Here is a 15397-nt window from a genome sequence, read left to right on the forward strand (position 1 = left end):
AACAAGTGCACATAAATTGAAGGAAACATGCATTTGTACTAGTGGCACTTGATTTCCTTATGCATGCATGAACTCTAGGAATATGAATTAGGGCATGTGGTGCATATGTTCATAGGTTTGTAGTGGTACATACTTGTACAAATGCACATGCTTCGCATGATTTCGTCCATATAGAAATCTTCAAAGGATGATGATATTTTACATATTAAATTATATGGTCCAAAACCAAATTGCATCTATATAAATGTAATAACTAGTGTACAATTATAATTATAAGTTTTTATATTTTGGTTTTAAAGTTGAAAAACTATTCTCATGTGGTTATGAGAAAGTGTGTTGTTAAATTGAGGAAGTGCCACAAAGATATCATTTGATCAGATAATTTCATTAAGAATTAAAAGATAAAAAGTTTTACAGTCATTAACAAAAGAATAAGGGAGTAGATGATGACATATTTGCTAGAGCTCATAGCTTGAAGGCTAAAATGGAGAACTGCCTCAAAATTATGATAAAATAAGAGAATAGCGAAGACACAAAAATAAAGTTTGCTATGTTATACAAATGATAATGTTGGGCATTAAAGAGATCCTTGTTAGTCAAGTTAAAGTTGACAAAAAAATATAATGTTAAGATGCAGCTGTGGTGAAATTAGGAAGGATATTGTAAAAATTGATTATATTAGAAGGTAATGGAATCATTTATTTGTGGTTTACTTGGCACAAAATTCTATAACAACATCCTCCCAAGGTTTATATGGAATAGGTAGATCTGTATTTGATGTAGACAACTAGATAGAAAAAAGTCAGAAGGGGAGAACACTAGTACAAGTTGAACTTTTCTCGATTCAAAACATAGAATGCCAACATAAAACTAACCTCGAAACAGACAAAAGCTAAACAAACGAAAACTAAATTAAAAATAAAAACAACTACCCTCAGAACAACCGACTAGTGGTCACCCACATGCAATCGAAATAGTAGGCAATATAAAAGATGTGCTTAAGGGCATGCAAACCAACGGTCCACCACAGCTACTTGTGCCAACGTCCACCAAAGCTCCTCCGACAAATGCTACCAAACCGGCCAACCAACACCTCCAATAGCTTGAGAAGAAAGATACAAGTGGAGTGGAACTAATGGAGAGAAGAAACAGATAAGAGGCCCAAGACGAAATCGAAGAGAGGAAGAGAGAAATGGAACAAGCCCGCAAGCTTTCCCAAGAAGAACCCTTAGGTTTTAGAGAACTTTGCTGAGCAAACAAAAACCTTTTTATGCTCCAAAACATCACATATATATAGGAGAAATGAGACAGCCAAACAGCCCAAAATACCACCAACCAAACCAATCAGGACAAGGGAAACGGAAGGCTAGCAGGCTGTCCAGGAGCAGCACCCGAAGAGCCACAAGGGGGACATGAACGGGCGCCCACAGGGAATCGGAACAGTCAGCCATTGGGATAGAAACCAGCCACGGGACAGGAGCCAGGCGGAGGAACCGAAGGACCACAGAGAGGGGAAAGAACCAATTCCACTCCACATAATGAGCTGAAAAGGAGGTGAACTATCAATAGTAATGAGCTAAAAAAGAAGAAGCAGCTCAGCAATTATGAGCTAGAGCATAGCAGCTCCCAAAAACACAGCAAAAACCAAACAACCAAGCCCAAACCGAGAAGCCATCAACAACCCAAGAGCCAAGGCACCAAAATAGCTAGCACACCCAAAATTTGCCAAGCCCAAAGCACAACCTACTCATGATCATTGGTTTCCTTCCATCATAGGGTAGCATAAAAAAATAAAAAATAACTATAACATTCAAATTACAATAAAACTAAAACAAAAAAAATGAAAATTGCATGCAGCAGTATTGAACTCTTTCTTATGCTTCTTCCTTCCATAAATTTTTCATAACGTGAAAAAATATATGCCACTTCTTTTTCAATCTATGCCAAAAAAACCTACCTTTTAGTAATTATTATTGTCTTGTCTCTCTCAAAATGCTTACAAGCACCGCCAACATGCAAGTCTAATATCAGAAAGTTCCTTAAAAATGAATCTGGAGTAAAAAGATGAGTTCCCTTTAAATGTTCATCTTTAATTAAAAAATCTTTAATAAGCATGCATGAAATATTATGCAAGTCTTGATGTATCTCACTAATATCCTTACAAGTAACATATTCCTTTTTTATGTGTTCAAAACTTGTAACCTTAACTTGCATTCTGTCTAAAATAAGAAATATAATTCGTTCTGAATCGGGTCGGTTGAACTTCCTTCCGACGGAAATCATCTATTCGTAGGGATATTTTCTTCAAGATCTTCTAGCTGATTTTCATCCACCACTAACTTGATGTTTTTATCTTTTTTCCATTTTTCTAAACACAAAAAAACGAACAACCTAGGCTCTGATACCAAATTGATGTAAGCAAAAATTAAAAAAAACTCTAATTTTTGCAAGCATACCAAAAGTCTTCCTAGAAAAATAAGAAAGTACACAAAATACCACAAAAATAGACAAAATACGACATTTAAACAAAATACAACTTTTATAGGATAAAGACGATCCTTACAAACTTATGAAATAAAAACAAGCATAAAACAACATCTAAAGGAGCTTTCATTTGTCACTTTGAGAATAAAGATACAAATGGGGTGGCCACTTTTGCAGAAAGAAGAAAGAGATAAGAAGCCGAGACGAAAGAGAGGACAAGCTAGCAAGCTTTTTTAGAAGAAGAGAAGACAAATAGATCAAGCTCGCAAGCTTATCCAAAAAAAAACCCTCAGGTTTTCATAACATCCTCTTAAGCTTACAAAAACATCACACACACACACACACACACACACACACACACATATATATATATATATATATATAGGAGAAATGGAGCAGTCAAACAGCCCAAAATACCCCCAATTAAATTAATCAAAACAGGGGAAATAGAAGGCCAAGTGGCTGCCCAAGAGCAGGAGCCGAAGGGCCACATATGGAACTAGAAAAGGCAGCCACGGGGACAGGAACATACATCGCAGGGGAGCCAAGGGAATCAGAACAGGAAACCAAGGGGGAAGAAACCAGACACGAGAAAAGGGAGCCGAGGGGAAACTGAAGGGCCTCAGAGGAAGGGGGAAAGGCAGCCACTGGAAACACTAAAATCCAGCCACGAGGAGAGGAAAAGGCCACGGGACAGGAGCTAGTGGAGAAACTGAAAACCAAAACACAGTAACAAATATATTTAATTGGTGTGTGTATAATTATCAATTATGATAATTTAATTTGAGCATTAATTATGATTATTTTTGTATTTTGTAGTATCACCCAAAGGAGAACTTCAATATTTATTTGACTGATTAACTGAATGTTATCTGAATCTGCTTTATGCTTTTGAATTTAATATTCAAATTATCGATATGTGAGAATTTTGTATTTTATTTTGCAACATCTAATTATGTAGTTCTTCATTCGCAAGCTTCATCTATTATAAAGTTCAATGTGCTTAATTATTCTGAATGGAGTGAACAAATCCAGTTTCATTAGGAGTTTTGGATCTGGATTTTGCACTATTTAATGATAAGCCTACTGCTCTTACTGATACAAGCAGTGTTGAACAAAGATCTTTTCATGAAACTTGGGAAAGATCAAATAGATTAAGCCTAATGTTTATGCGAATGACTGTAGCAGACATTATTAAACCAACACTTCCAATAACAGATAGTGATAGTGCTAAAGAATTTATGAACGACGACTTCGCTGGAGCGGATGTGATCCCTGATGAAGTGGTAGTCGATCTCAATATTTTTTTCTGGGTGTGAAAGACGAAGTTGTTGGCGTGAGCTAGTGGAGATGCTATCACAGTATAGCTTTGTCTGAGAGCTCAGGAGACGTTGAAGCTATGATGCAGAGACACGGACATGGCGACACGGGTACGATACGACACGGACATGTTAATTATTGAAAATATATGACACAGACACGGGTTGGACATGGTATTATAGTTTTTATATTTTAAAAATAGTGTAAAAAATTAAATAAGTATAATTTAAAAATAATTTAGAAATAATAAGTCATTTAACTAGAATTTGTCATTAGTATCAGAATGTCGAGAATCAGGCCTCAATGCCGTTTATCAGTCACCAAGAGAAGAGATGACAATACCTTCACTGCAAAAGAGAAATGAAAATGAGAATATTTGATGAATGGGTATTAATTACGGATATTGATTTGGTGTTATGGATAGGAAATAAGAAATTTTGTTTAAATCCCGTCAATTACATGAAATTATATTTAAAAAAATTATAAAATATTTATGATACGCGTGTCAGACACGTGTGTCTAAGTTGTATTTAATATTTTTTTAATTAGACACGTCTTCGGCGTGTCCGACACGTGTCGAAGGAGTGTCGGATGAGTGTCGTGTCGGACACTGCACGCCTCTTTAAGGAGAAGTGTCGGTGCATCATAGCGCCGAAGTCAGTGAGAAGATGTCATAACCAGATAATGTTTGAGGAGGCATAAGCTAGTGCACGATATGCTGCTTTAGTGGAAGACTTTGCGATGGTGGGTTGTTTCTTAACATGTCAAGAGAGAAAAGTGTTTTCTGAGAAGGAACAATAGCCTGTGATAAATCTACGATCAATGGAATTGGAGGCCCATTCGAAGTCAGCATAAGTATGTAGGTCTCCCTCATTTCTGACTCTTTCTCCAAGGTGGCATCCTTCTCAGAATTGTGCTTCCAAAGCACCTTAATAAAAGTAATCACTCTACTCCTCAACTGCTTAACCTCAAAGTCAAGAATCTTCTCTGGTTCATTAACAAATGTCAAGTCAGGTTGAATGTCTACCACATATGTACTAATCCTCTCAGCCTCATCTGAAATATATTTCCTTAAGGAGGAAATATGAAACACATTATGTACTCCACTCATGTGTGTTGGTAGAATCAACCTGTAGGCCACCTTTCCAATCCTTTTTGAAATCTCAAAAGGACCTACAAATCTTGGACTCAGCTTTCCTACTTTGCCAAATCTCTTCACTCTCTTTTTTGGAATGACTTTGAGAAATATAAACTCTCAAACATCAAACTCAACTGATCGGTGCTTGGCATCATAATATTTCTTCTGTCTGTCCTGCACTACCCTCAATCTATCTCTGATCAATCTGATTTTTTCTGTAGCATCATCAACCAGATCAACACCAATTATCTTCCTTTCTCCTATCTCAGTCCAATTTAAAGGTGTCCTACACCTTCTCCCATACAAGGCCTCATAAGAAGCCATACTGATACTTGCTTGGAAACTGTTGTTGTTGGCAAATTCAATCAAAGGTACATATGCCTCCCACTTACCACCAAAATCCAGAACACATAATCTGAGCAAATCTTCTAAGGTCTGGATTGTTCTTTCTGACTGCCCATCTATCTCTGGGTGGAAAGCTGTACTAAAGGTAAGTCTGGTACCCAAAGCATCATGAACTTTCTTCCAAAATCTGGAAGTGAATCTTCCATCCCGATCTGATACAATATTCTTAGGTATCCCATACAATCTAACAATTTGATCAACATACAAGCTTGCCAATTTTTCTACTAGATTAGACTGTTTGATAGGTATAAAGTGTGCAGATTTAGTCAACCTATCAATAATCACCCATAAAGTATCACACCCTCTTCTGGATTTTGGTAAACCAACCACGAAATCCATAGCAATGTCTTCCCATTTCCACTCTGGTATGGGTAAGGGCTGTTGACATCCTCCTGGCTTCTGATGTTCAGCCTTAACCATCTGACATGAAATACATTTGGATATTGTATCTGCCACACTTCTCTTCATCCCTGGCCACCAAAACACCTCCTTCAAATCCTGATACATCTTATTACTGCCTGGATGAATGGTGTAACTGGAGTAGTGAGCTTCTTGAAGGAGTTCTTTCCTCAAATCATCCACATCTGGAATGCACAATCTGCCCTTATATCAAAGCAATCCTTCACCATCAAGCTCAAAATCTTCAATATGTCCCACAATAACCATATCCAGTATCTTCTTAAAATCTGCATCAAGTGGTAAAGCTTCTCGTACCTTTTCTGGAAAGGTTGATACAATTGTAGTCTGATTCAACCTTAAAATTTCTGCATCACTAGGCTGAACCACTGAAATCTCCAACTTCTCCAAATCCCTTATCAACTCCTGCTGCTGTGTAATCATCCAGTTTACACTACCTGAATTCTTTCTGCTCAAAGCATCAGCAACCACATTTGCTTTGCTCGGGTGATACTAAATATCCAACTCATAATCTCTAATGAGTTCTAGTCATATCCTCTGCCTTAGATTCAGTTCCTTTTGGGTGAAGATATACTTTAAACTCTGGTGGTCAGTAAAAACTTCACACCGAACTTCATAAAAGTAATGCCTCCTGATCTTCAAGGCAAAAACTACCGCTGCTAACTCCAGATAGTCAGTACTGGAGCAGTTATCAAACACTGCTTCAACCTCTGAAAAGCTTCTTCACACTGAGCTGTCCAATCAAAGTTCACTGCTTTCTGAGTCAATCTGGATAGTGGCATAGCTATATGTGAAAATCCCTTAACAAACCTCCTGTAGTAGCCTGCCAATCCCAAAATGCTCATAACCTCAGTCACTGTAACAGGTCTTGGCCAATCTGATATTGCTTGCACCTTATGCTGATCCACAGATATCTTCCTATCAGTGATCACATGCCCCAAAAAGTTCACACTCTTCAGCCAAAATTCACACTTGGAGAACTTAGCATTCAAATCATTATCTTTTAAGGTATACAATACTGACCTTAAATGATTTGTATGCATCCTTTCATCCGGGGAGTAAACAAGTATGTCATCTATGAATACAATCACGAATAGATCTAAAGAAGGCTTAAAGATTCTATTCATGAGATCTATAAACACTGCAGGTACATTTGTTAAGCCAAAAGGCATCACTGTAAACTCAAAATGACCGTATCGAGTACTAAAAGCAGTCTTTGAAATGTCTTCCTCTCTAATCCTGAGCTGGTGATACCCTGACCTCAAATCAATCTTGGAAAACACTGAAGCACATTCCAACTGATCAAACAAGTCATCTATTCTTGGGAGAGGGTACTTATTTTTCACTATCAATTTGTTTAGCTCTCTGTAATCTATACAAAGCCGTAGGCTTCCATCCTTCTTCTTCACAAACAGTACAGGAGCACCTCAAGGGGAGGTACTAGGCCTGATGAAACCCTTCTCAAGCAACTCTTGCAGTTGCTCCTTCAACTCTTTAAGCTCCTTAATTGCCATTCTGTAAGGAGCCTTAACAACAGGTTCAGTTCCTGCCACTAACTCATTAGAGAAATCTATTTCTCTACTTGGAGGTAAACCAGGTAAATCATCTGCAAACACTTCTGGAAATTCCTGAACAATTGGGATATCCTTCAGCTCTCTTTCCTCCTTCTCTTCCTTAACATTGGCCAAGAAGCCTTCATACCCTTTCTTTAACATCTGAAAGGCCTCCAAGAACGACACAATCACTGTAGTTACTCTTCTATCCCCTTGAAATTTGAATTTCTCCTCTCCTGGCATACAGAACTTTACCTCCTTGTTACAATCTATAGTCACGAAATAGCAAGATAACCAATCCATACCTAAGATTGCATCAAACTCAAATATAGGCAATACAATCAGATCTGCTTCTAAACTCTTATCACAAATCTTCAAATTCACTAGACATTTCTGATTAGCTTCCATATGATTCCCATTAGGCATTAAAACTGATAGAAACTTCAACATAAAGGTAGGAAGCAAATTAGCAGATCTAACAAATTCTTCTGAAACAAAGGAGTGTCAAGTTCCAGTATCAAACAGGATTCTAACAGGTCTATTGCACATTAAGATTGTTCGTAAATATGAAAAGTTACAGAATTCATTTACAAAACATGTCATTCATTAATTGTTCCTTTCATTTTTATTCATTGTTTATTTCATATTCATAATAAAAAAAATATTCATTGCAATAAATTTTTACGTACTTGTAACCACATCAGGAGATCCCGTAGCTTCTTGCCGGGACAGTCCATAGACTCGAGGCTGAACATTCTGATGAGTCTGACCTTGAGGAGCAGAAGCAGTAGACTCCACAGATCTGGGTCTACCAGCAGTCCTCTGAGTATTCATTGCAATAATTTAATTACATACCTGTAACCACATCAGGAGACCCCTTAGCTTCTTGCTAGGACAATCCATAGACTCGAGGCTGAACATTCTGACGAGTCTGATCTTGAGGAGCAGAAGCAGTAGACTCTACAGCTCTGGGTCTACCAGTAATCTTCTGAGTAATATTACCTGACCTCACCTCTGTAGTAGATCGCTGACCCAAAAGAGGACAAGACTTCGCAATGTGCCCAGGCTGATGGCACCAGTAACAAGTATTAGTGCCTGAGAGGCACTCTCCCTTATGAGTTCTCCCACACTTACTGCACAAGGTAGCAGTTGAAGCACTACTGTCAGAACCACTGGATCTAGGTTTCTTCCAAGTAGAAACCCCTGATTGAGAAGACTGTGCCATCTGGGAAGGCTTTGACCTGCCCTCCATCTTTCTCTTATGAAAATCCCTCCTTTTCTGAGTTGTCAGCATGTCCATCTCAATCCTTCTGGCTCTTTCCACCAAAGTGGGATAATCCTCAATTCCAAAAGGCACAAGAGGCTGCCTTATCATATCCTTTAACCCATTCAGAAAATGATTGTACTTCTCTTCAGCATTGGATATCAGGTGTGGGGCATACCTGGATAACATTGTAAATTCTGCCTCATACTGAGAAACAGATCGGTCTCCCTGATCTAATCTGTTGAACTTATCCTGTATATGTCTCCTGGCTGTCGCAGGCACATACCAATCTCTGAATGCCTTTATAAACTCCTCCCAGGAAACTTGGCTGCTTTGTCTTCCTCCAAAGGTTTCTTCTAACTGACTCATCCACCACCTCTCAGCCTCGCCATCAAAAGCATAAGCAGTCAGTGTAACTCTCCTGTCCTCTGGGCAAGATATGCCCTCAAGGATCTTCTCAATCCGCATTAGTCAGTTCTCAGCTTCTATAGGTCCACCACTTGAGAACAGTGGAGGCTTCATATCCTGAAACAGCTTCAGGCTCTTATCCATAGGACTGCTTCCACTTCCACTGCCACTGGCCTGATTTTGGGAAGTTCTAATCATCTGAGTCATCGCTTCCATCATCTGAGTGAATGACTCCATACTATTATTCCTCTGAGGTTCAGCTACTTCTGGTAGCTCCCTCCCTTTCTCCATATTAATGCCATCAGTGACAATCTGCTCAGGATCCATACTCCTGAGATAAAACACATCAATCATAAGTTACAAATAATCATAAAATTACACTTCCTACACATTCTAAGACTCAATCAATCATCCTATGGGTTCTTTCATTGATCATTATTAAACATTTGCTCTGATACTACTCTTGTCACGACCCGGCCCGGCTAGCCCGATTATATCGGGGCGGGAACAGTCGGTCGTACAGAAGAGCATAATATATAACATATTTTCATTTAAAACATAAGGTCAGAACATAAATATCATCCCAAAATACATGAAAGAGCCACTAATAAACTTCAAACTCAAATGTTACAAACTGATCAACTGTCTCGTAACCAATAAAACTTTCAAACCCATCATCATAACATAAACTCAAACTCACGAACTACAATGAAACAAACACAAAGACTCAAACTGAAAACACAAAAAGAAACCTTTCATCTTGAGGTCCCCTACGACGATACATATAAGGTCGTCGAGCAGTTATCACTTCTATCCTAAAAAAGATTTTTAAACGAGGAATGAGCCAACACTCAGCAGGTAATTCATAGCTCAGTTAATTTCATAAGATACATAAATTAAACATTTTAAAATTAGAAACTAATTCATAACATCTTACAAGTCAAAATTCTTAAAACTTTCAATCTTATTTTTCTTTAATCATTTCATTAACATTTTATTCCTTTCATAATTATTTTCTGTCATCTTATTCATATGCAATACAGATGCAAAAATGCTTATGTCATATGTATACGCCCGTCCCGAAAGTACCCTTTTTCGTACTGATCTGGTATGCAGTCAAATTTTGGCTATTTTCTTTATCATTTGGCTTTTACAAGCCTCATTACCATTTGGCTTTTATAAGCCCCTTTACCATTACCATTTTGACACTTCCGGATCAACATGCAACATGAAAATTTTATTCCGTTTAAATCTTTTCATTTCCGTTCAATTTCCTTTCATAAGCCTCATATATTTTCATGCCCATATGCTTTCCAACAGTTAATGCAAAAAAATATAAAGACATAAACTTGCAGAATCAATGAATTTAAAACATTAATTAACAATAAAAAATAAATACATGAAATTTCATTAAGCATAAAAATTTTAAAGCACTTATAAACTTAACTGGGATCTGAACACCTACCTCAAACCAAGTACGACACGTCGCTTCGACCAAATTCTTTCACCTTAAACTTTAATGGTCAGAACCTAAACAGTTTACAAAAGAGATGTGTCACATAATTAAAAATCAAATCTTCTAAGTCTAATTGCTAAACGGCATTTTCCCTTAACCATTCCTTATGACATTTAAAGGATAATTAATTAAATAAACCTAAATTTTCGGATTAAATAAATACTAAAATTTTGAAAATTCATAAAACTCTAATTTCATCAAATTATCGCTCCAAACTTAATCGAAACATATAATTATAATTATGTTATAAATTTTCGGATTAAATTAATTAGGAAAAATTAAGAAAATGAAAATTTAGTTTAAAACTTAAAATTTTTCATTAAAAACATTTCCTAAACCCTTAGGAATAATTTTTGTAAAAGCATCTTGAAGGAATTAAATTTTCGTTAAAAACTCTAATTTATAAATCTCAAAAAATTCCTCCAATTTCTTCATTTTTTACCGTTAAAATGTTCTCTTAATCATTCCTTATTAATTCCATAAAGAAATTTTTGAAAGAAAATTAGGTTTTCGAAAAACCATAGAAAATTCTTTTCCAAAAATCTAAAGATTTAATAGGATTCGTTTGAAAATAATCATACCGGAGTATTTCTCTCGTCGTCCTCTTCTATTTGACCTAAAACTCTCGCCGGAAAATTGTCGCCGAAGACACCCTCGCGGAGCCGCCCATCCGTCCACCTCTCCCTGTTCGTCCGCTCGGTTTCACGCGAATGGGGGGAGAAGGTTCGGTTTCTATTAAGAGGAAATGAGTCCAAAATGCCCTTGCTTAAGTAATTCTTATAGTTCATTTGATTAGGGGCAAAGTTGGCATTTAGAGACTTTGATTAATTTTAATTCCTAAAATAGACAAAATTAGGTATGAGTTATATATATCAAAATGATCAGAATTTCGCGTAGGATTTTCTAAAATTATTTTCGTTAAATTCCGTTAACATTGAAAATCTCACTAAAAAATTTCGTCGCGGCGCTTGGAAAAGTGTGCGAGATCTAAAGAGATATTTTCGGGTTTTACAATCCTTCTCCTATAAGTTTAAGGATTTTTTGAATTGGTTCATTGTTATGATTGGTAGGGTATGCATTTTGTCAGTTTGGATAGTTTGGTTTACGAAATAACTGAACTAATCAGTTTTGGTTGCAAAATTTAGAAAATTGAACTGACCAAAGTATTTTTTAAATCATTCTACCAAATCAAATTTTAATTTGGTCAATTGGGTTATGTTTTGTTTGAACTAAAATGTAATTAACTTTAATAATGAACTTAATTATTTTTAGCCTAAATATTATGTTTTAAAAACATATAAAATAATCTTCGCTTAAATTTATGATGCATATGAAATAAATAATGATTAAGTTGATCTTTCATCAACTCATTTATTTAGTGTTCATGGGCTTTTTTAATTTAGTATTTGAAGAGAATTAGTATAATTCAATTGTTAGTTTGGTCCGGTTTTTAAAAGAAAATATCAAACCATTAACCAAAAACAGAAGAATGTCAAAATTACAATTAATAATTGAATTGATATTTAACAGTCAAACCTAACCAACAAAATTAGATCGGTTCAATTCTGTTTTTTATTTTATCCAAACAATGCACACCCTGGTAATTGGAATCCCTTTTAGGTTCATGTGCATAAACTTGATCTATTTTCAAAGAGAACTAATCAATGCACACCTGTTTCAAATTTGAACATAATCAGGGTGCTTGAACTATCCATAAAAAAATCCTGGAGAAGAAATTGGAAGAATGAAAGAAAAAAAAGAGAAATTTTAGGCCGTAGGCCGGTACAAAAAAATATGTTTCCTGATGTTGTCTATCACACGTACACTGTACTCAAAAGAAATCTCACATCATATATGTAAACAAAAGATTAAAAATAAAAATTGCAAAATTTATTGAAAAAAAAAGTGGCCCAAATTACATGCCTCATATGTCTTGTTATAAATTTTTATTTCTTGGTTGGTAGATATGAGCAGCATATAATTAGCCTAATTCAGTTTGAACAAACCCAAAATTTTGGCCTCGGTTCTAATTAAAAGTATAAATAGCAGTGAAAAGAAGATAATCTTCAAAATTTCATTATTTAGAAGTCCTCGGTGTGACAAGCTTATCTATAAAGCTGCAAATAGTGGAGAACCCAAACCATGAGTAAAGCCACGCGAACTCTTATCTAGTGGCAATTTATATTGTAGAACAAAGTAAGTTGAGCCACAAAACGACTAGTAAAGGCAAATCTCATGAGAATCAAAACCCTCTACTACCCTGAACCATCAACCGTGAAGTATATAGTGTTTAACACCTGAATCAAAGATCAGTTGTGAATTGAACTAGACTGAACTTTTGTCAAACCACATTAATCAACCTTTCATTAGGGAATAAAAAAAAAGAGCCTAATAGGTACTTCGTAGGCATGTCCACAAATAACTGGAATTGAAAGATAAAAATTCAAATAAAATAAATTAGAGTTATTAAAATAAACTTGTTAGATCACTTTTTTTATTGATCTTTCTAGTGAGTGTAGACATGAATATATCCAACACTATACAAAACCCAATAACATGCGCCTCTTGAATATGAGATTTAGTAAAAAAGAAAATAATATTTTTGGAATATTTACAATTCTTTTGTTTTTCCATCAGAATGTATTTAACATATTTAATTTATATTTCTTGAAGTATATTGTTCCACAAATTCAGTGTTTAACAACCTTTAGATTGGACTAAATTTCTCAATTTCATTTGCTAACTATTCCAAAATCCTAATGGAGACTTCTTAGTGATTTTAATATGTTTTGTTTATTTTATTGGTATTTACTGGTATACAATTTTGTGCAAATATGCATCTCCTGCATATTGAGATGATTAAATTAAATGTAACTTCTTAGATGAAAATTTTTTGCATACCTGAAAACTTCTATGTTGCTTCTAATATCATTGCAGGTTGCTTCAGGGCGTTTTGGTGTCACTCCAACTTTTTTAGCCAATGCTGACCAGTTGGAGATCAAAATTGCTCAAGGTGCAAAACCCGGAGAAGGTGGTCAACTTCCAGGGAAAAAAGTTAGTGCTTACATTGCAAGATTAAGGAATTCTAAGCCTGGTGTTCCTCTTATATCTCCTCCTCCACATCATGATATTTATTCAATTGAGGATCTTGCACAGTTGATTTTTGACCTTCATCAGGTATGATTGTTGTAGTTATCATGGTCATCATTTGTCTTTTGATTCCAATTTATACTATTATGTGTTATATGATGTGTTGACTTTGTTTGGCATGTCTTTATGCACTATTAGCAACATTAATTTTTCTATGCCTTTTGTACTTTATAATATATTCTCATTATTTTTACGCTCTCATCGTACTATTGCTTTTTCTAATCTTTATTGTACATACCTAAATTATCCAATTTTTTTACACTGCTATAATCTCTCTAAACTAGTCATTTCTAAGTCCATGTTTCTTAGTTTTTTCATGCATTTATCTTAATACAATTTTTTTTTACTTGCAATACCGTTATGAAAAAGTTTTTTGTTGCCCAATACTCAATGTATTCTAGGTCGTCTAATGATAGTATAATGAATTTGCTATTTCTATTACATTCTCTTTTTGCTAGAATTTCTAAAGTATTTGTTTTTATTTAAACCATCATACTTTATCATTAAAAGTAGGTCATGATCTATATTTTGTCTTTTCTATAATATATTCCAGATACCAAAACATGTCAGTTTATTGCATGACTTGATTTTCCAACAATTTCAATTGATGATCGTCAGTCTTAAGTCTGCCAAAACTGCATAACATGTATTTGGTTGTGTCTAGTAATTGTAAATGCAATTATCTTTGAAAAGTACCTTCATTGGTCTATCTTGTTGCTTACTCTACATGAATATCTCCATTTAAAACTATCATTTAGAAATAGATACTCCAGGACATCACATAGTAACTATGTTTTGTAGGCATCTCCGTAACTTTTTTAATGCGAGGCACTTGTATCTTACTAAAATCATTTATTATTGTTTGCACGTTTTTTCTCTTTCTGACCTGCGAGATTGAAGTTATCTGATACTACTGATTTTGTTTTTAATGGTTCGCAATCTTGAAAACTATTCTCATTCTTTTTGTGCATGCAGGTTAATCCAAAGGCCAAGGTATCTGTGAAGCTTGTAGCAGAAGCCGGGATAGGCACCGTAGCTTCAGGAGTAGCTAAGGCGAATGCTGACATAATACAGGTGCTATCTCATGATCTTTGCGATAACAGAGTTTCTTTAATGCATAATTTATGATTTTCTACTAATTAAGTTTATGTCGCAGTAGCAAAATCTAAAAAGTTACTTGCAGTTTTCCTCAGTTACTGTGCTTGTATTACTTGGCTTAATATTACCACCTCAAGAACATTTTTGTTTTACATTGTCTAAAAGTTGAAGGAACCAAAAGGGATAAAAGAAAAGGAATTAAAAGATTGAAATCCATTATTTTGGTTGGTTGATTGAAAAAAAATATCTTTGATTTTAAGAAATGTTTTATTTCCATCAGATGCCACATTCTTCAGTGTGATATCCCCATAGTTATTGTGGTTCTTGGACCATGCTGACGTTGGCTTTGTCGATGGAGATCTAGTCTGGTGAGAGGCCTAATTAACATTCAGAGGATGATTAGAACAAAGTTTTGGATGCCATTTTCTTGATTTTTTTTTTCGTACTTGTTTTTTTATCATTAAAATGCTTAGAAACTTAAAGGTGCTGAAGGATGTTATTTTTTAGTAAAAAGAGGAATAAATTCTTTTACTGTTCATATTCTTCAGTTTTTTCTAACCATTTATTTACCTTTTTAATAATTCTGTTAGCAAGCTCATTCTTTTGAAGAACTTTGAAAAAAAATAGTCATGCTGCAAATCGCA

At 35.3% G+C, this 15397-nt stretch overlaps 1 protein-coding gene across 1 annotated transcript in view; it reads left to right on the top strand.

Moving 5' to 3' along the window:
- Positions 1–14798, top strand: part of LOC110101016 (ferredoxin-dependent glutamate synthase, chloroplastic-like) — a 75320-nt gene extending 60522 nt beyond the window's left edge. Inside the window, exons 14-15 of the mRNA XM_028697654.1 lie at positions 13443–13682; positions 14631–14798. Coding sequence (XP_028553487.1) covers positions 13443–13682; positions 14631–14783 — 393 coding nt within the window. The 3' untranslated portion in view covers positions 14784–14798. The remainder of the gene's footprint in view (positions 1–13442; positions 13683–14630) is intronic.
- The last annotated feature ends 599 nt before the right edge of the window (positions 14799–15397 follow it).

Source organism: Dendrobium catenatum, unplaced genomic scaffold, assembly GCF_001605985.2.
Source record: "Dendrobium catenatum unplaced genomic scaffold, ASM160598v2 fragScaff_scaffold_989, whole genome shotgun sequence".
NCBI classification, from domain to species: Eukaryota; Viridiplantae; Streptophyta; class Magnoliopsida; order Asparagales; family Orchidaceae; genus Dendrobium; species Dendrobium catenatum.